The sequence below is a fragment of the Eretmochelys imbricata genome, chromosome 14 (genome assembly GCF_965152235.1).
Source record: "Eretmochelys imbricata isolate rEreImb1 chromosome 14, rEreImb1.hap1, whole genome shotgun sequence".
Taxonomy (NCBI): Eukaryota; Metazoa; Chordata; order Testudines; family Cheloniidae; genus Eretmochelys; species Eretmochelys imbricata.
This window is the reverse complement of record NC_135585.1, coordinates 1,394,148-1,415,000: the sequence shown is the minus strand read 5'-3', so window position 1 is coordinate 1,415,000 and position 20,853 is coordinate 1,394,148. Positions and strand designations below refer to the sequence as shown.

Here is a 20,853-nt window from a genome sequence, read left to right as displayed (position 1 = left end):
CCCGTTTGCCTGGCCACCAAATGCCCAGACCCTTTTGCTGCTGGAGTCGGGGGTCTGTCCCCAGAGTCCTGCCCCAGGCCGCACCAAGCCTGAGCCTCCCTTCTGTGTCCATTGCACCTGCTTGCAGCGTGTGTAGTGTGGACTGAGGGGCACGGGCAGAGCTGGGGGGGAGCCCAGGCCTGGGATAGCAGGGGGCTGTGGGTCAAGACTGAGGGGCACTGGCAGGGCTGGGGGTGGCTGTGGGTCAGGACTGAGGGGCACTGGCAGGGCTGGGGAGGGAGCTCAGGGCTGGAGTAGCAGGGGCTGTGGGTCGGGACTGAGGGGCACAGGCAGGGCTGGGGGGAAGGGGGGGCTGAGGGTTGGGGCTGAGGGGCACTGGCAGGGCTGGGGAGGGAGCTCACGGCTGGGCTAGCAGGGGCTGTGGGTCGGGACTGAGGGGCACCAGCAGAGCTGGCGGGGAGCCCAGGGCTGGGCTAGCAGGGGCTGTGGGTCAGGACTGAGGGGCATGGGCAGAGCTGTGCACACTTGGGGAGGAGCTGGGGGCAGGTTGGAGGTGGAGTTTTACAGGGGAGGTGGGTCTGTGCGTCCCTGTGGTTTGTGGTCTCACTGTCTTTGGTTCTGTCCCTGGCTTTCATGGGTGTTAAAATCTCCCCCTCTTCCTCCCGCTGGCCGCTCCCTAGTTGCTGGCCAGCCCCACACGATCTACGGGGGGGGGAGTCTCGTGGGGGAGCCGCAGTGTCCATGCTTGTGCCCTGAGGTTTCTGCCCCAGTGCTGACTGGGCTCCAGAGTGAGCAGACAAGGCCTCTCCCGCTGCTCAAAGAGGCCTCTCTTCGTGCCCTGGGCAGCCTGCTGAAGGCACGCAGGAGTCGTGGCTGGTCTGGGGACTTGGCCAGCATCCCCTCCCCAGGCAGCAGAGCCGTCGGGGGGAGCTTCCCAGGAGATCAGCTAGGCTATCAGTCCAGGGGGGCTGGAGAGTCGGGGGATAGCACCGGATCCACACCCTCTCCGGAGAGCTTCTGTTAAGGCGTATTGATTGCCAGGTTCTCGTGCCAGCCTGCTAGGGGTGTGCCCCTCCCAGGGCATCACTGGCCTGGGGTCTGCAGGGCCACGTGCTAGACGCAGGCACCCGGCTGTCGCTCCCAGCCATGGGGTGCCCCGGTGTCCTGGTTGTAGTTGCTGTTACTACACGTGGGGGTCAGCGGGCTGCTCCATTACAAGGGAGTCTCCCTGTTTCCAGGCAAGCCAAACTCAGACCCTGGGTGTCTGGGGCCTGGTTCTTCGAGCTGGGCCTAGCTGAAGGAGCGGCCTCCTTGGGGCACAGCCAGCTAGGGAAGACAGGTGGCTGGGCCCCACCCTCCCATTGATCCCTGTGAGAGCTGCAGGCCCCCACCCCCCAAATAAAGGCTGTTTCTGCCTCTGGAGCCCTAGAGCAGCTAAGATTGGGCTGGGAGGCAAAGGCACCAAGGCACCAGAGCAGGTTTGGCGCGTCTGGCTTGTCAAGCAGGGGCTCTGCCCTTGTCATTAACTAGTGAGTCCCTGCCCCGCTAGCCGGGAGGCAGGCAAAGTGCCTTCCCCAAGGCCTCACGGGGCCATGCTGCCACGGGCAGTGTTCCTGGAGCACGCGGGTGAGCAGGCTGGGCTGAGAGTGGCCTCTTGGCGAGGCCGGGGAGAGGAGGGAACAGGCTGCTGTGTCTTTAAGACGACGTGGTTGGCTAGGGCTGGGTCCCCCGAGCGGTCTGCGTTTCCTGGATCCTGCTCAGGGAGGGGCTGAGCACCCGTAGCTGCTTGTTCCGGCACCTGTTGCACAGCTCGGCCTGGGGCCGCAGCAGAGCACGGGGGCGGGGGCTGCTCCCCGGACCCTGCCCAGCCGGCTGCTTGCTCCACAGGAAGGGTGGCCAGGCTCCAGGAAGGCAAGTGGCTCCTGAGACAGAGGCCATTCCTGCTGGCTGTGGGCCAGGGTCCCCTGGGCTGTCCGAGCGGCCTGGGAATCTTCGTCCTCATCTGGGGTGTGTGTGATCTGACTGTTCAGAGCAGGTGACTTGGAGTCAGGGCTCCTGGGGCCCGTCCCGGGCTCTGGGGGGGATGACCAGGGCTCCTGGGGCCCGTCCCCAGCTGTGGAAGGGGGGGGGGCGGGGGACCAGGGCTCCTGGGGCCCATCCCCGGCTCTGGAAGGCGGGGGGGAACCAGGGCTCCTGGGGCCCATCCCCGGCTCTGGAAGGCGGGGGGGGAACCAGGGCTCCTGGGGCCCATCCCCGGCTCTGGAAGGCGGGGGGGGAACCAGGGCTCCTGGGGCCCATCCCCGGCTCTGGAAGGTGGGGGGGAACCAGGGCTCCTGGGGCTCATCCCCGGCTCTGGAAGGCTGGGGGGGAACCAGGGCTCCTGGGGCCCATCCCCGGCTCTGGAAGGCGGGGTCGGCGGGGGGGGAACCAGGGCTCCTGGGTCCCATCCCCGGCTCTGGAAGGCGGGGGGGGACCAGGGCTCCTGGGGCCCGTCCCCAGCTGTGGAAGGGTGGTGGTGGGGACCAGGGCTCCTGGGGCCCGTCCCCGGCTCTGGAAGGCGGGGGGGGAACCAGGGCTCCTGGGGCCCATCCCCGGCTCTGGAAGGTGGGGGGGAACCAGGGCTCCTGGGGCTCATCCCCGGCTCTGGAAGGCTGGGGGGGAACCAGGGCTCCTGGGGCCCATCCCCGGCTCTGGAAGGCGGGGTCGGGGGGGGGGGGAACCAGGGCTCCTGGGTCCCATCCCCGGCTCTGGAAGGCGGGGGGGGACCAGGGCTCCTGGGGCCCGTCCCCAGCTGTGGAAGGGTGGTGGTGGGGACCAGGGCTCCTGGGGCCCGTCCCCGGCTCTGGAAGGCGGGCGGGGGGGGGGACCAGGGCTCCTGGGGCCCGTCCCCGGCTCTGGAAGGCGGGCGGGGGGGGGACCAGGGCTCCTGGGGCCCGTCCCCGGCTCTGGAAGGCGGGGGGGGGGGGACCAGGGCTCCTGGGGCCCATCCCCGGCTCTGGAAGGCGGGGTCGGGGGGGGGGAACCAGGGCTCCTGGGGCCCATCCCCGGCTCTGGAAGGCGGGGTCGGGGGGGGGGGGGGGGGAACCAGGGCTCCTGGGGCCCATCCCCGGCTCTGGAAGGCGGGGGGGAACCAGGGCTCCTGGGGCCCGTCCCCAGCTGTGGAAGGGTGGTGGTGGGGACCAGGGCTCCTGGGGCCCGTCCCCGGCTCTGGAAGGCGGGGGGGGGGGACCAGGGCTCCTGGGGCCCGTCCCCGGCTCTGGAAGGCGGGCGGGGGGGGGACCAGGGCTCCTGGGGCCCGTCCCCGGCTGTTACGAATTTCCTTCATGCGCTTAACCAGAGAACTTGGCCTTTCTCTGCACTGTTAGGCCAGGGCTGGGAGCCCCCGAGGTGGGTTTGGGGAAAGGGCTGTGCATACAGCTGGGCTGGCTGCTGCACTCCTTCCCACACCCCCTTGCAGGGGCTCTCCTGTGCTGCTCCTGCTGTTTCCCCTCTTCTTGCCCCACATACCTGTAACTCTGGGGCAGTGGGGCCCCTTCCCCAGCCATGTGCCTGGGGAAGGAGCTGGGATTTCTGGGCATGCTGTGTGCGGCTCTGTGGTCTCTGGCGTTCACCCTGGGAGCCAATAGAGAGGCCCTTTCGGGACCCTAGGCAGAGCTGGGGGGCTGAGCCCAGCCCCCACCAAAGCCCTGCTGGGCTTCACTAGACTGTTGCGGGGCTCGTGCAGGATTTGGCCGGGGGAGAGCGGCTGGTGCTTAGGCTCTGCCATGTGGTGAGCTGCAGAGGCTGTAAGGGGAGTGGGGCCTGGGGCTCTAGTCTGTCTTCTGCTTCCCTTGTCTGGTGCGGACAGCCATAGGGCAGGGGGCGTCAGGCCCTCTCCTGCCACCCCTCCCTACCCAGGGAACCCCGATCCCCTGCCCCGGCTCTCTGTACCTGCAGCGTTGTCAGGGAAGAGCTGGAGACACTGCAGCTGCTTCCTCTTGTGCCGGGGACCCTGGGACCCAGCTGCAGGGCAGCGTGTGACGGGCCGTGTGCAGGGCATGGTGCCAGGCGGCAGGTATGGGTTATGGGGCTTCTCGTGCCTGGCAGGGATGCTGCCAGGGCTGGTCACCCGCAGCTCTCGCTCCCGATGGGTGGGCACCGGTAGCTGGCTGGGTGTGCGCCAGGCGGTATTTAAGTCAGGTGGGAATGTTGCGGAGGAGCTGTGGCTGGGAGTCGGGGCTCCTGGGTTCCGGCTCTGCCGCAGACTGGCTGTGTGAACTTCACCGGGCGTCTCCCCATCGTAGGCTGCGGTGCACTGGGGATCTCTCCTCGCCGGGGGCCGCGCTTTCCTGCAGAGCTGCTGGGTTTGGTGTTTACAGCCCGCAGGGCAGTAGCCGTGGCCAGGGAGGCCAGGCCTGCTACAGTTAGGGCGATCCCTCGGCAGGGCCCTGGCCATCCCGCCCAGGGTCGATTCTCCTTTGTTCTGGATGCTCCCATGCTTTCCATCCCTCCCAGCTTGAGCAGTGGAGCTGCTGGGGAGTCGGGGGGAGGGGATGCTCGTTCCCAGCCAGCCTTGGCCCCGCTTCCCCCTCAGCAAGCTACAGGAGCTCCCTGGATGGGGCACCCCATCTGCTGGGCCCTCTCGCGGGCTTCCCACTTACCCTGTCAGTAGAACCCAGATCTGCCAGCAGAGCAGGGCGCACCAGCGGCTCTCTGAGCGCGTGTCAGGGCCAGGGATGTCAGCAGAAAGGCCCACCCCATGGGTGCTGCTGGTGGGGAGCTGGTGGCAGGGCGGAGCCTGGGGTCCCACTAACTATCCTGGGGCAGGAGCGCAGCCCCACCGAAGGGTGCAATGCGAGACCCCAGCTCTGGCCCTGTCTCACCCTGTCGCTTTTCTTGCTTGGTGCCAGGTTCTGCTGCCCCCAGGCTGATGCGCGTCCCGCCCAGCCAGCGCCTGGAATGGAGTGAGTCTATGAGCCCTCTCCGGATCAGCGTTGGTGGCCTTCCCGTCCTAGCGTCCATGACTAAGGCTGCTGACCCCCGCTTCCGACTGCGCTGGAAGGCCATCCTGGTGTCCTCGCTCAGCGTTGCCTTGGGGCTGCTCCTGCTGTGCTTTCACCGCTCGGCCACGGGGAGACCGGCCCCAGCCAATGCCCACAACTGGCGGCTCAGCCCGCTGCCCGGGGACAGGTACAATGACACCTACCCGCTGTCCCCGCCCCAGAGAAACTCGGAAGGGGTGCGCTACAGGATCGGGGTCATTGCCGACCTGGACACCAGCTCCAAGGGGCCACAGGAGCACACCTGGTTCAGTTACCTGAAGAAGGGCTACCTGACCCTGTCGGCCAGCGGGGACAGAGTGACGGTGGAGTGGGACCGGGCCGACAGCGTGCTGGAGTCCCATCTGGCCGAGAAGGGGAGAGGCATGGAGCTCTCGGAGCTGGTTGTCTTCAACGGGAAGCTGTATGCAGTGGACGACCGGACGGGAGTGGTCTATCTGATCGAGGGCACCACAGTGGTCCCCTGGGTGATCCTATCGGATGGGGATGGCACCGTGGGCAAAGGTGAGCTCTGCCTCTCCTCTCGTCTTCCCTGTCGCAGCCCTGATCCAGGACAAACTCAGCCGCCAGAGCAAAGCTGCCTGGTGATCACTAGCCCAGCCCCTGCCTTCGTGCCCTCCTGGGCATCTGGATCATGGCCATGGGAATCCCCCCAAGGGGCGGCGGGGAGAGGCTTTCCTGACTGCTGCGGGAAGGATAGCCGGGGACACACACCGCTGCCCCAGTCGGCCCTTGCCCCCTGTGGGTGCATCCACCCCTTTCCTCTGACTGCAGGGCTGAGGTCCCCTGTTCAAGCTAACACTGGGTCTTTCTGCCTAGGCTTCAAAGCAGAGTGGCTGGCAGTGAAGGATGAACACCTGTACGTGGGTGGCCTGGGGAAGGAGTGGACCACGACCACCGGGGAGGTGATGAATGAGAACCCCGAGTGGGTGAAGGTGGTCGGCTCCAAGGGGGACGTGGGCCATGAGAACTGGGTGTCCAACTACAACGCACTGAGGTCAGCGGCTGGCATCAGGCTCCCAGGTAAGAGGTGGGGCTTTCCCCCAACTGCCCCACAGCCCTGGGCAGTCCCATCTGCGCTTGCAAGGAGGGGCTGGAAGGAATTCCTGATACTGCACCCTCCAGGCTGCGGGCAGGCAATGTGAGTGCTAAAGGAACTGGGGGTTTGAACCTCCCCTCCCCTCACCCATGGGGTGTGGATATGGGTGGGGCTGGGTGCCGGGGCTAGACCCCTCCTGCCCATCGTGCTGTGACCAGTCTTGTGCTCGCAGTGGTGTGGAGAGCCGTGTGCAGCATGCCGTCCCTGGGCGCGCTGGCAGCCTGTTGCCCCACGGAGCTGTTGGAGGCAGGGCCGTGGCTTGTGCTGCCCTCTGTGTTAGGGGAACTGGGAGGGGGAATCTGCTCCTCTCAGGCAGGCGACTTCAGCCAGGCTGGCCCCCCACCCTGCCCAGATTTGCTGGCTGCCGGCTCTGCACCATCCATGCAGCATAGCGGGAATCCCAGCGAGGAGGGCTCTGCTGACACCCGCTCCCCTGCCCCAGGAAAGGGGAAATCAGCACCCAGGTGACGCATAGAGAGGGGCTGTGGCCCAGGGCATTCGTCACATTCAGACCGAGCACTGGCAGCTCCTGGGTCCCAGCCCTGTGCTCTGCCTGCCTAGGAGTTGCTCTCACCCTGGCCCTGCCCTCCCCAGGTTACCTGATCCATGAGTCGGCCGCCTGGAGCGAGACGCTGCAGCGCTGGTTCTTCCTGCCGCGCCGGGCCAGCCAGGAGCGCTACGACGAGAAGGCCGACGAGCACCGGGGTACCAACCTGCTGCTGCGGGCCACGCAGGACTTCAGCGACATCGCCGTCAGCCACGTGGGGGCTGCCGTCCCGACCCACGGCTTCTCCTCCTTCAAATTCATCCCCGACACTGACGACCAGCTCATCGTGGCCCTGAAATCGGAGGAGGACGATGGCAAGATTGCCACCTACATCATGGCCTTCACGCTGGATGGGCGCTTCCTGCTGCCGGAGACCAGGATCGGGGCCGTGAAATACGAAGGGATTGAGTTTATTTAACAGGGACTCTGTCCTGGGCTCGAGAGACAGGGGCAGGGACGCCCCGGGGTCGGGCGCGGGGCTTTGCCTGAGCGTTGTCACCACTGGGGGGCGCACTGCTCCCGAGCTGGGCAGGGCAGCCGGCCTGGATCAGCTCCGGGGAGGGGTCCCAGGCTCCTGCAGTTACCATGCTGGCGAGTTGCTGCAGCACACGTGGCTTGAATGGCTGCGCCCTAGCACCTGGTGGTGAAAGGCCACCGCTGCAAGCTTCCACGTGGCCCTCTGCAGGGCTGCAAGCCCTTGTCCTGCACCCCAGGGCCCTTCCTGGGCTGCCCTGCTGGGCGCTGGCAGGGAGGTCCCCAGGGGGCTTCACGAAGCTGTGAGATAGCTGCTTGGGGAGCGTTTCCTTTCCTGCCCAGCCAGGTCAGTGGCATTGCTCAGCATCTCTGAGCCTGGCCCATGGTTGTCTGCCCCTCCCACAGGCAGGGCCTGCACCTGCTACGTTACCCTGGAGTTTCCCTGCGGCACAGAGTTGCAGCAGCTCGTGCCAACAGGGCCGTGCCCAGTAGGCTGGTGTGTAGCAACCAGCCCCCAGATGCTGCTCTTCTGCCTGTATGGCTGCAGCACGGCCTGGAAAGAGCCTGCGGAACAGCCGGGGCAGGTGCACAGGGCCCGGCTGGGGTGGAAGGGAGCCATGCTACAGCCCGGGTCGTTTAACGGATTAAATTAACCAAAGTGAAACGTTCCCGAACTCCGTGTGAGGGTTTCACTCTGCTCTGTGGCGTGGGGCCTCCTGCTGGGAACCGCTGTGCTCAAGAGGTGGGGATCCCTGCCAGGGAGTCCAATTCCCTCCCTTACAGCCAGTGACCAGGCATCCCCTCTGAATCTGCCTGCCCAGCCTGGGCCTTGTTCCCTCCCGACTGGCTGGGGCAGGCGCCGAGCTTGGCAGGTTAAGGCTCTGACTTGCAGCTCTCCGTGGGATGGGAGCAGTCCAGCACCTGACTCTGCGATGAGCCCTGAGAGCCCTGCCATTCTCATCTCCATGCTCCTTTGTCCTGGGAAGGGGCCGGGACAGTGGCATGGCCCTCCTGACACAAGCTGCTTCCCCCACATGCCTCACCTCTGGCCCAAGGAGCCGTCTCTAGGCACTCTGCCCTTGCAGGGCCTGAGCAAAGGCCCTTTCCTCTTCAGATTTCCCTGGGGTCCTGGCCTCCGTTGTGCCCCTGGGGAGGACCCAGCCCCACTCTGGTTGGGGAGGACCCGGCCCCACTCTCTGGTTGGGCAGGGTAAGGGAATGGCAAAGTGTCTTTGAAAGGAGCCTTGTCCCTGTGTCTGCCCTGCAGGCCAGGAGTCCCTCTGCCCTGGCCCCTTATGCCTGTAGCAGAGGGTCCCTCACCAAGGCCTGCCCGACTGTGCTGTACACACAGAGAACAGGCCAAGTCGGGCAGGAATCCATCCACACAAGCTCTGGCCCAGGCCCCTGCCCTGCCGGCTGATGGATGCAGCATTTGCAACTGGTTAGTGACTTTCCGGCCCCTCCCCTGTGACCTGGCTGTGCTGCTTGGCTACTGCATCTGTTCGATAAACCAGATGGTTCTGGGGTGGGTGTGTCGGCCTCCAGCTCTGTGTGGGCAGGGCGTCCTCCAGCGCTGGGTAGGAGGGCAGCGGAACGGGACAGTCCCACCCCCAGAGGCACACAGCTTTCCAGCCACCAGTGCAGCGCGGCCTGCCCCCTGGAAGTGGCTGCAGGGCCAGGCATTGCACAGGTGAGCAACGCCTGGCAGAATGGGATTGGCCTCCCCCTGAGTCCTCCGCCCTCCTGGTGAGGCCCTGGTTCTGCAGGAGCTAGGCATATGTCACTTTATGAATCAGTGCTGGCAGTGTTGCTGAAATGGGCTCGCTGGCACGTCTCCAGCAGGGTTCCTTCACCCAGGCAGCAGGTCCGTTCTGTAGGCAGCCTTCCCCTGGCTGGAGCCCCGATGTCCTGCCCGTGGGCCAGGGCCTGGTGAGCCCCCTTCACACACCTCAGTGGTACAGTGCAGGGAAAGGGGAACCCACCCTATGTGTCTCTTTCAGACCAGCACATGCAGGGCCTTCACTGGCAGCAGGAGAGCATCCCACGCCCATGTGAGCGTCCCAGGGCCTGGGGCAGGGTGGCCTCGGTCAGGAGACCTAGCAGAGCCCTTGGCTGCCTGGTACAGAGCAGCAGCTGGGGGTGCGCCGTCCTGAGGGCAGGAGAGCTCCGCTGTCCCGGCCCTTGTCTTGCCCCGTGCCCGGGGGTGCTCAGGCCCTGACTGGGGTTGGGGGAGTGCCTGGCCAGTTCCTCTGGCAGAGACCAGCTCCCCTTTCCTGTGGCAGGCCGGGCTGACCTGACTCAGGCCTTGGCTCTGTTCCCTGGTGGGGGCTGCAGAGGCTCTAGGTCAGGGGTAGTCAATTATTTTTTGTCAAGGTCCAGACTTGAGAGAAACGCTTTCCACACCACACTAGCTCGAACAATAACAAGGAAATAAACAGATTTTGCCGTCTGTTCAGAAGCGTCAGGTGGTCCAGATGTGGCCCGTGCTATGTCTATTGACTAGTCCTCTAGGTCCTGCAGCTAGTCTCCTCTCTGTGGGGAAGGGTTCGCCGATCTCTTCGCTGCAGGGTCTGGTGAACCTGCCTTTCCCCATGGCCTGGCCCTCTTGCTCTCCTGAGGCCCCATTCCTAGCAAGCTTGGAGCAGGACACATGGTTGAGGCCCCAGTGGGGTGTCGGCGCTGAACCCAGAGCGGGTTCCCGGGGGTCTCTGGGGCCGATGTCCTGCTCTGCTGGGAAACCAACTTGCGTCAGTAGGTGGCAGCATCCATCTGCTGGCTGCAGGGCCCCTGTTGCAGGCCTGAAGCGCTCTGGTTTGGGGGGTGATTTTTCCCTTAGGCGTCCAGGGAGGCCTTGTGGTCAGCTGGAGAGCTGGCGGGGCGCCGGCCTCCTAGAGCAAGAGCAAGAGGGATTTGCTGTGTTAACTCTTGCTGAGGACAGTGGGGCCGGGGACCTCTGTGCTGAGGGTTTGTGCTCCTGCCAGCCTTGGAGCGGTGCTGAGGATCGTGGCTCCTTTCCAGCTCGGGCTGGGTGCACGAGGCAATGGGAGCAGAAAGTCAGCTGTACTGCTGACTCACTCCGTGCCTCAGTTTCCCCAGCCCCCCCCCCCCCTCCTCTTGGGAACCGCTTTGAGGTCTCCAGGAGAGAGCTGGCTGCTTCACGGAGTCACCAGAGGCCGGGCCAGTGGCTCTCCCTTCGGCATGTCTCGCGTGCCTGCACCGTCCATCCATACAGCCCTGGCCCTCAGCAAAGCAGGTGGATGCCCAGAGCCTCCTCTCAGGTGGGAGCGGGGGCTGCCCAGCCCTAGCATGCTCCACTGAGGGCTCAGCTGGCCCCTCTCTCTGCTTGGTGGGGAAGGCATATGGTGCTGTGCACTGACGTGGGGTGCTTGTCCTCCACTCGCTGGTGCTGCTCCCCTCCCCTGGCTCGTGCTCCCCTACGGGGCTATGGATTGCTAATGCCCACGTTCACAAGACCCCTCCTCTTAACAGCCTCTTGTCTAACACCCTTCGTTCCAGGGCTCTGGGCAACAGGGCCAGCGAGCACGCCCAAATGCTGCCAGCCAGCCGGGAGCCCATTATCTCTGTCCCCCCAACCACCACCCCAGAGCACCTGCAGAGTTCGCGGGACTGCACCCAGCACCACGGGGCCTATGGTGACCAGTAACAGCTGGCAGCAAACAGAACAAAGCAGGCTGGGTGCTCACAAGGGGCAAAGGAGCCCTGTGCTCGGGCTGTGGCCTCAGGCCTTCGCCCCATGTCCAGCTCACGCTTGCCCCATGGTGCTTGGCTGGCCCCTCGACTGTGGGAGGACCTGTGAGCCGTCTGCGTCCTGCACGAGTGCACAGAAGGCTCTGGGGCCTCGGCCCTGTCTCACACTCCTTACATTTGCTCCTCGACACTTCTTTCATAAATGTGGCAGCTGGGGTGGGATTTCCTGCAGCTGGAAAGCCGTGCTACGGGTGTCTGCTGAGGGCAGGCCCAATCGGGGGGGCCAGGAGGGCCATTGGGCCAGGGCCTCAAGCTCAAAGGAGGCCTCAAATTTAGACACTTGTTAATTTTTTGGCATTTGATAAGTTTCGCAACTTGTTTTTGTGCGCATCCCTCTCGGAGCAAAACGTGACACACACACTCAGTGTAGAGCTGCAAATTTAAGCAAATAAGAGATGGGATTTGGTAAAAGATGTAATGGTTTGTTTTCGTGTGTTCTCGTTTTTTACTATTACTATGGCTAGGGGCCTCAAAAGCCAGAAGTGGCCTGGGCCTCTGAGAGGGCCTGGCTGTGGGGCATGCCAGGGTCGAGCCCTGGGGGCAGGGCTGATCGAGTCCCTGCTGCCCAAGCCCAGGGCTGCCGGCCAGGGCGGTGCAGGGAGGCTGGTTGCTACATGGTGGGCTCTCCCCTGGGCTGCAGCGTGGAGCTGTCTTGGAACGGCTCTGGGCCCTGGTAAGGAAACCCCACGTGGAGGAAGCTGCTTCAGTGGTTTCCTGACCTGTGGGAGTGACCCCTTGGCCCCTTGCGGGCGATGTAAAAGAAGCTGGACCTATTCAGCTGAAGCACCTCTGAATGAATGAAACTATCAAACGGTTCAAGGTCAGGTCGACTGCAGCGATCTGCTTCCCAGTTGAGCCGGTCCTGCTCTCAGCTGGGCCCCGCACCCTCGCCGGGCCGCTCTGCACTCAACAGCCCACGGCAGTGCTACACGCTCAGGGTGGGGGCGTGAAAACCCCCCCCCGCGCACCACAGGACACAGTTCTGCTGAGCCCCCCCGGTGCAGACAGTGCTAGGTTGACAGAAGCCGCCTCGTCTCGGGCGGTGGATTTACTCCGGCGGCGGGAGAACCCCTCTGTCGAACTGAGGCGCTGCTGCAGCAGTGTTGTGAGTGTTGACACCTGCCGACGGTACGGTCATTGCTCCGAACGCCTACGGCTCCCCTGCAAGCCCTGACTTCCACGGTGACCCAGCCAAGCAGGAGGGACTGGAAGAGACCCCTGGGCGGCCTAAACACAGTGGCTGGAAGGTCCGGCGAGATACCCGTCCCTCACAGGCGTCCTGCCCCGTAAGGCAGCAGACCTGGCTCAGGGCGGCCTCTTAGGCTTGTGGAGGCATGTAATGGCCTGGTGGCTCTGTGCTGTCCAAGCAATGACAGCCCGAGAACCAAGCCGCCACCGGAACAGGCCCCTCAGTCAGCGCTCTCCCAGAGACCCCGTGGAACCAGACAAAAGGAGGCTCTGTAGGTACCAAGACTTGGGGCACCCAGCCCTCTCCAGCCTGGGGCTTGGAGCTGCTGCTTCGCGCTCCCTGGGATTCCTCTGTGCACTTTGTCTGCAGGGACCAGGGCTGCTGGCTCTGGGTTTGTGCATATTCCAGCGATGGTAGGAACTGGTCAGCTGGAGGCTCACACCGTGTGCATGCTAATCAGCATCCGCCAGCTCATTGGAGAGGTCTCCCAGGGAACCAGTTTTAGCCTCCTCAGGATGGTGAATGGTGTGAACTGCTGTGCGAGGCTCTGGGGTGGAATCACCAGCTATCCCTCATGCTGGAGTTTAATTCATTGCTTGTTGGTTCAGTTCCTGTGTAGAGAAGCCCAGGGCTCTGCCTCGGGGAGCCACAACGGAGTCCTGGGTCAGGCCGGCGTGTCCAGGCGAGTACACGTGGCCTGAGCTCGCTCGAGAGAAAAGCTCTCGTGTAGTGGAGGGGTTCACTAGGGGGTGGTGAAGTGTATGTGAGACGTGGTGGCTGGCTCATGTCGGTGCCCGTCTCTGCTGTGGAAGGTGCCAGGGGAGGATGAAAAGCAAGTGAATGTGGCAGATCTAATCTCTGTTCACTAGAGGGCTTGGTTTAATTTTAGGCCCCCAGTCATACAGACAGCCCCAAGTGAGGGCTTGTGTACGGTTCTGTGCGGGGGGGGCTGGGCATGAGGGGAGTGAACCCAGCTATCTCCCATATCTCACAGCGTACGTACCCCAGGAGGGCGGCGCTCACAGCAGGAGCAGGGTGGCAGCTCTTCCCTCTCGTCCGTCCCCAGGCCAGCAGGCCCCATCCAACCATGCCCTCTCCACCAAAGACCAGACTCAGCCTGGCTCCGCAGGGCCCTGCTCTCCACTCCAGACATGGCTCTCCAACGTGCAGGCTCTGAAAGGCTGGTACAGGAGGCCCCACAAGTCCTGGCAGGGAAGATCCAAGTCCCCATGAGCCTGCCCAGAGCAGCAGTTTGAGCTTCAGTTCACCCCATCCAGTAGCAGGGCGACTCAACCCTCCCAGGCAGCTCATGGGACTCTCCAATACCCCCATCACTCTTCAGCCAGTGCCCACGCACACGGAGCAGCTCGGGAGCCTTGCTCCAGCAGGGCGCCAGGCGACGCCAGGTGCTACGGATCTGATCAGTCTCACTCGTTCTGATCCCTGGATGCCCCAGCTGGTGCCCTGGAATTGAATTCGCCTCCCGCTGAGCACAGCTCCTGCAGCTCTGGATTCTCCTGCTCCTCTGGTGCCAGCCCAGCGATAACGGCACACGCAGAGAGTGCATGCCGGCTTGCAGTTTCAGAGAGCCCGGCTGGGTTGGGCCAAGGGGGGGCCCTGCCGTCTGAAGGGGTCACTTAGGGCTCCATGTCGGCCAGTGTCTGAGAGCAGCTAGAAGCAGCCGCTCCAGAGGAAGGTGCAAGCTCTCCAGTGGCAGGGGGTTCCCCAGGTTATGCACTGGCTCTGGAAGTGTTTCCTTTGGTTAGTTTTCAAGGTGTGGCCTCTTGTTTGCCTGGTTCTCTGAGCAGGCCCCAGAGCAACGTGCTGCCCGCTGCCCTCCCTGTTTGATCCAGCTGGGGGCTGGTGCTGGGGTCACGTTCAGCCCCCCGGCCATGGCAGTGCCCCACTGTGCAGAGCTAGCACCCCCCATCTGCCTGTGGGGCTAGCCTGGTTCGGGTCCCCGCAGGGGCTCTGCAAGGAAGGGGTGTCCCCTGGCAGCCCGCTGCAGCACCCTGGCCTGTTCTCGGGGCTGGGATTGGAGATGGGACATGGCCATATCTGCTCCCAGAGCCCCAGGGGAGCCCAGCGGCACCAGCCCGGCATGCTGGTAGTGGCAGAGTTGGGGGGCGGGGGAATAGTCCCGTAGCCGTGGCACAGTTTGGCATCCCCCTCCGCCTGCCTTTCCGGCCGGGGAGGGATGGAGCCCGCCAGGGAAGTTGTGAAATGAGAGGCTGCAGCTCTGCACAGGCTTCCAGCAGGCGGGATCCACGCTGGCTGCAGAGCCTGGCTCCAGCCCACAGGCCGCCGGGCCAGAGTCAGTCAGGGCTGGGGGGACCAAGGGGGGCCAGAGGCCAGTGCCTGGGGCTCCCCTGCCGTACCAGCTGTGGGCAGCAGGAGCCACCCTGCGCCGGGACTAGGGCTGTGGTTTGAAGTCCAGGCACAAGGGCAGCACGTGCAGTCCCTGCGGCAGCCGGGCTGGCTGGGAAGCCGGAGCTGCACCCCCTGCCTGCACCCTGCCGCTCTCCCATGCGCTGGCTCAGGGCAGCAGCTGCCTTGGAGAGTGAGTGCTAAATGCGCTGGGAGGGCTCTCGGAGGCTTTGCAGTAAATGACTTACTCTGGGCAGCCCCCCACTCTGCCCGCACCCCCCTGCCTGCACCCTGCCGCTCTCCCATGCGCTGGCTCAGGGCAGCAGCTGCCTTGGAGAGTGAGTGCTAAATGCGCTGGGAGGGCTCTCGGAGGCTTTGCAGTAAATGACTTACTCTGGGCAGCCCCCCACTCTGCCCGCACCCCCCTGCCTGCACCCTGCCGCTCTCCCATGCGCTGGCTCAGGGCAGCAGCTGCCTTGGAGAGTGAGTGCTAAATGCGCTGGGAGGGCTCTCGGAGGCTTTGCAGTAAATGACTTACTCTGGGCAGCCCCCCACTCTGCCCGCACCCCCCTGCCTGCACCCTGCTGCTCTCCCATGCGCTGGCTCAGGGCAGCAGCTGCCTTGGAGAGTGAGTGCTAAATGCGCTGGGAGGGCTCTCGGAGGCTTTGCAGTAAATGACTTACTCTGGGCAGCCCCCCACTCTGCCCGCACCCCCCTGCCTGCACCCTGCCGCTCTCCCATGCGCTGGCTCAGGGCAGCAGCTGCCTTGGAGAGTGAGTGCTAAATGCGCTGGGAGGGCTCTCGGAGGCTTTGCAGTAAATGACTTACTCTGGGCAGCCCCCCACTCTGCCCGCACCCCCCTGCCTGCACCCTGCCGCTCTCCCATGCGCTGGCTCAGGGCAGCAGCTGCCTTGGAGAGTGAGTGCTAAATGCGCTGGGAGGGCTCTCGGAGGCTTTGCAGTAAATGACTTACTCTGGGCAGCCCCCCACTCTGCCCGCACCCCCTGCCTGCACCCTGCCGCTCTCCCATGCGCTGGCTCAGGGCAGCAGCTGCCTTGGAGAGTGAGTGCTAAATGCGCTGGGAGGGCTCTCGGAGGCTTTGCAGTAAATGACTTACTCTGGGCAGCCCCCCACTCTGCCCGCACCCCCCTGCCTGCACCCTGCCGCTCTCCCATGCGCTGGCTCAGGGCAGCAGCTGCCTTGGAGAGTGAGTGCTAAATGCGCTGGGAGGGCTCTCGGAGGCTTTGCAGTAAATGACTTACTCTGGGCAGCCCCCCACTCTGCCCGCGCCCCCAACACAGCCTGAAGGGGAGGGAGCCCCTGGCCTACCTTGCCCAGGGACTAGGCCAGAGGCCCCCGCTCCCTTCCGGCCAGCACCCGTGTCCTGGGTACGGCTGGGTTCTGCAGGGCGGGACTGGGAGGCTCAGGCCAAATCTCCCCCACCCCTGGCTACCTGTGACCCTCCCATCACCGGGCCAGTTTACACCCCCTGGCGGGGGGCAGCTACAGCACGCTCAAAACAACCAGCGGTGTCCCCCCCTGCTTCCCCCAGGGACCGGAGCAGCCCTGGCCCATGCACGCAGCCCCCAGGGAGCAGGCTGGCGACACGTGGGGCCAGCCGCAGCTCATCCTGGCACCAGGCGCCCAGAGTGTGAACGTGGCCCGGCGGAGACCACAGGGACTGGAGAGCGCTAGGTGATCCCCCCTCTGCACCCCCCCATTACAAGGTGCTTCCCCTAACCCCACTGCTGCCCTGTGTGTATGGGGGAGGGAGGGGGTTAGCTGGGGGGGCTGAGCCAGGGGGTGTCTGTCTGCTGCCCCCTTCTGGAGGGGACGAGCTCTGGGGTGTTTGTGTGTGGGAGAGCTGGCCTGAACTGTGTGGCTGTGGGTTTGGGTCCCTGGGATGCTCCTCACTGCTTTCCAGGCCTTCCCTTGGGGGCTTGATGGTCCAGTGGCAGCTGGAGGGGCTGGGCCAGGGGACCAAAGGCCTCGGACCCCTTGGACAGAGCCCCCAGTGCAGCCCTGTCTTGCTTAGTGCCAGAACCAACTTGCAAGCGTGTGGAAGAAACTCACAGCTGGGGGCTTGCACCACAGCTGCTCCCATCAGCCCAGCCCGTCCAAGGGCATTCATGTGACTGGCCTCCAGTTCCAGCGGGCTCAGACCCACGCAGGTACGGACATGCCTGGCATGCTGACTGTCATGGCAACACAGCATGGTGCCCTAGTGATGTAAAAGCGCCCCCACATTCCTGAGTCCTGCTGATGGGGGGAACAGGTGACCTGGTCGAATAGCTCAGTCCCAGCTGTGCCAAGGCCCGGGGCTGCATCTCTGCAGAAGTTCAGCTGGCCCCTGGCTGCATCTTGCTGTGGGTGGCTCCCTGGTCTGGGATCCTCTGGCTCAGCGAGACGTCACCCATTTATCTAGGGGGTCACTGCTCAGGGCAGCTCTGAGTCAGCATACAGGATATAATGCGAGGGAGGGGGCAGCCTGGTCCAGGAATTAGGGCAGGACTCCTGGGTTCCATTCCCACTGCCACAAGCCTGCCGGGTGATCTCTGACCATCCCTTCTCCGCCCTGTGTCTGTGTCCTCTGCTGCATGACACGGCCTGTAAGTCTAGGCAGCACCTGGCCCCATGTGACGGGGAGAGGGAAAACGTGCCCCTTTAAGAGTCCAACTTGCAGGAGGAGAAAACAAAGAGATGCTCATAAACAACCGAGTACTCTCAGTAATGACTAACAGCTGGCAGGGGAAGGGAGCGCCAGCTCGGGGCCGGGCCTGGGCCACCGCCCAGACAGACATAGGGGATTGTGGGGCCTGCAGAGCAGAAGTCAAGTGGCCAGGGGCAATTGCCTAACCCAGTAGGGCAGGACTAGCCAGCTTGGGAAACCAGCTGCCGCAGCCAGGTCCGGGCCCTCGCTAGGACACACTCTGTGCCTAGACACAGATCTGCCTTGCGCCAGGGGCAGGAGCAGTGGGGAGCCTGGGCCCCACCCAGCCTGGGTTGCAGCCTGGGCTTGGTTCAGGGGCTTGGTGAGTTTCCCATCCCTTCTTCTGGGCACAGCGCATGGCAGGCAGAGCACTCACTGCCCAGCTGGGATGGTGCCACTGTGGAGCCTGGCCTGCAGTATTGGCACCTTCAGGCCCCCAGCTGGCGCCGTGTTGCAATGGCCAGCGTGGTGCTAAGGGATCAAGCGAGGGAGTTTGGGGGAGGCAGAGGGAGCCTTGCCGACCATAGCTGCAAAGGCCCCGCTGAGGACCTGGGGTGCAGGGATCTGGGCTGCCTTGGCTCGCTGCAGGGCACCCTATGTTCCTGACTGGCCCCCTGGCACAGGGTTTATAGTGGGGGTGCTGAAGGGGGAATCCGTGTATTTGGGTTATTACTACTTCGAGCCAAGGGGTGCGGCACCCCCCCGCACCCCCGTTCTTCCAGCACCCGGGCCTGGCACTGGGCATTAGCCTGTTTCAGGCAGGCTGAACGTGCTCCCAGTAGAGGCTCATTTCAGCCTCAGGTGCCAAAGCCTCCCCCATCCCAGACAGGTGACTCTCGGGGCACGAGCAGCCCTCGTCGCGCAGCAGCGCTCCTCTGTAGTCGCGTAGCTCAGGGCAGCCCAGCTCGGCCAGGCTGGGCTAATGAGTGGCTGGGCTAAGGCCTGGGCTCATCCTGCTGGTCACTGACAGCCCATGTCCTCCCTCCAGCAGCTGCTGCATCAGATCAGGTCTCTCCAGGGGCTGCTCAGGCTGAGGCTGGACCTGATCTCAGCAGGTCTCGGCACCACGGCTGGGGTCAAAGGGCTCTTGGCTTTGTGACAGGTGTTTGACACAAGCCAGCGCTGGACTGCAGGGTGCTGGCATTGCAAGTCCCTAGATGCGGGGCCCTTCCTCCCCAGAGCTGTGGGGGTCGGCAGTCTGGACTCGCCGTACATGTGGGGCTGGTTGGTTCTGAGGGGCCAGTTCAGGAGCCTCTGTAAGGACAGGCCCCACCTGGGAAGTTCCATCCAGCTGCAAACTGCCTCCAAGTCCAGCGGTCAGCGCAGGGGATTGGGGCCCTGCTTTAAAGCAAAGGCCCCAATTACACCCCCGAGCGGAGGCCACTGCTGACCCCACGTGCTCCACTGATCTGAGAGCAGGCAGGTGACTTTGCGCTAGCCCAGCTGATCAAGGCCTTTCCCTGCTGGCTGGCTGGCCACCTCACACCCTTTGCAGTGCGCTTTGTACCTTCAGCCGCAGGGAAGTCGAGTGGGAGCTGCCCCTGCTAAGATTCTGGTCCGCTCAATGGCTATTTCTTAGGGTTGGAGCCCTTCAAGTTTCCCTGGGTGCATGCTAGCGTGTCCCGGCACGGCAGCCAGCTGTCCCTGGAGGCACCCTGATTGTGCCACCGGCTGCCAGCTGGAGACAGCTGACCTCCTGCAGTCTGGTGCCGTGACTCATGTTTCTATACCACAGACTTGCCCAGACATCCTCTGGCAGGTATGTTACCCCTGTGTCCAACCATCGTCTCACTATTGCCCCGATGGGGGGCACGTGCGGCCTCTGCCTGATGCGAAGCACTAGCCGATGGGCGTGGTGAGGGTGAGAGGTTTGTACAGAAGATAACTAGAGTTCTGTGACGTAGGACGTTGGCTTTCAAAACCCTTGGGGTGAGGTGGGCCGCTGGGTAGCTCGATCACTGAGAGCACCGGACACCTCTGGAGCCAGTGCTGGGGGTACTGCCTGGACCAGGTGCAGGCTGAGGATTTACAAAGACAAAAGACCCCTCAACGTTCTCTGAAGAGGGGACCGCCAGGGCAAAAGACAAAGGGCTGCAGGTCTATACGGGATGAAGAAAGCACCCACGTGGGTGTTCATCACGAAGGAGACACTCTGCCGGCGGTAGGGTCTGATGAAAGGTGGGGCCCAGCTGTCTGGCCTGGACAAGCGCTGCCAGGACTGCCCTGTGGGGGAGGAACACCGTATGGACAGGACAGGAGCCGGTTAACAAGGGCCGGCTGTAGACTGCGTCCTGTGTGTTCCTTTTACCTGTAACCTCGTGGTTCCAAACCCTGCCAGTGGTCTGTTAACTCAGCTTCACTTTGGTTTTACTACGACCCGGCTGCGTGCCAGGTACTAAGGAGAGTGTACTGAGGTAAGCCGAGTCATAACCAGTGACCTGGGGTGCACTGCTCCCATGGCTCGGGGACGGGGCCTTGAGGGTAACAAGGTGGGGGGTGTCACTGGGTAGCCTGCAGAGGGAAAGCGCGAGCTCGCGGAGCCCGGAGCGGAGCACCCATGCTGCCAGCAGCCGGAGGCTGGGGAGAGCGTCCCCTGGTGAGCACAGACAGGGCTCCCTCCCGCTGTAAGCGCGGGACAGTGATTCATTCCAGGCATCTTGGGAACCCCAAAAGGGGTCACCCCCCCCCCCAATAACCCGGGCACCTTCGTGACCCCCCCAGAACCGTTTGCCCTGGAGCCGGAGGTTGAGTTTGTTTAGGTGAGCGGTGATGTCAGTTAGAAACATGAGCTTACACAGCCATTTGTCATCATCCAGTCTGGGGTAGTTTTGTCCTTTTTCCGATAAAAAGGCCTTGATTGCATCAAACCAGTTTACAAAGCGCACCAAAACCTTGCTGCGACTTAGCCACCAAATGGTGCTGTGAAGTGGAATGGCATTATAAGCACTGTCCATCGCTTCCGGCAGTGCTTGAAACTGTCTGTGAGTCAAAGCAGATCAAGCAACAAGGAAATCCATAATTCACACCACTGTATTTATCACATTATTAAGCTCGGAATTAGAAATTTTAGCACACAGGTTTTCTTGATGGAGGATACAATGAAATTTGACTGTTGGGCGGCCAATTTGATCTTCAAGTAACTTTACAAATCCCTTCTGTTTTCCGACCATGGCAGGAGCACCATTTGTTGTCACACAAAATATTTTTCTGATATCAACTCCTCGTTCTTCAAAATGGTTTACAAAACTTTCCACTATATCTTCCCCCTTTGTTGTGTCATGCAAGGGTTTTAGGCAACAAAGTTCCTCTTGAATTTCATCGGAAGCACAATATCTTGCAATAATTGCCAAACGTGGAACGTCGTTTAAATCCACAGTCTCATCAACTGCAACTCCAAACACTGCTGTGTCTTTTAATGCAGTCGTCTGCTTTTCGTTAATGTTTTCTGCCATTTCACTTACGCGTCTCTCAACTGTTCTGGCAGAGACAGGCAGTTCTTTTATTTTAGATACGATTGTATCTTTATTTGGCAAATCATTGAACAAAACCTCTGAACTGCTGAGAAAAACTTCTTTTATACATTCCCCATCTGTAAACGGCTTTCCGTTTTTTGCAATGCACTGTGCAATCTTGTAACTTCCTTCTGTGGCTTGATTTTTTA

At 63.1% G+C, this 20,853-nt stretch overlaps 1 protein-coding gene across 1 annotated transcript in view; it reads left to right on the top strand.

Annotated features, from left to right (window-relative positions):
- The window catches only part of CANT1 (calcium activated nucleotidase 1), a 10,233-nt gene extending 2,406 nt beyond the window's left edge, over positions 1-7,827 (top strand). Inside the window, exons 2-4 of the mRNA XM_077833857.1 lie at positions 4,890-5,543; positions 5,859-6,062; positions 6,733-7,827. Coding sequence (XP_077689983.1) covers positions 4,910-5,543; positions 5,859-6,062; positions 6,733-7,103 — 1,209 coding nt within the window. The 5' untranslated portion in view covers positions 4,890-4,909 and the 3' untranslated portion in view covers positions 7,104-7,827. The remainder of the gene's footprint in view (positions 1-4,889; positions 5,544-5,858; positions 6,063-6,732) is intronic.
- Positions 7,828-20,853: the final 13,026 nt, after the last annotated feature.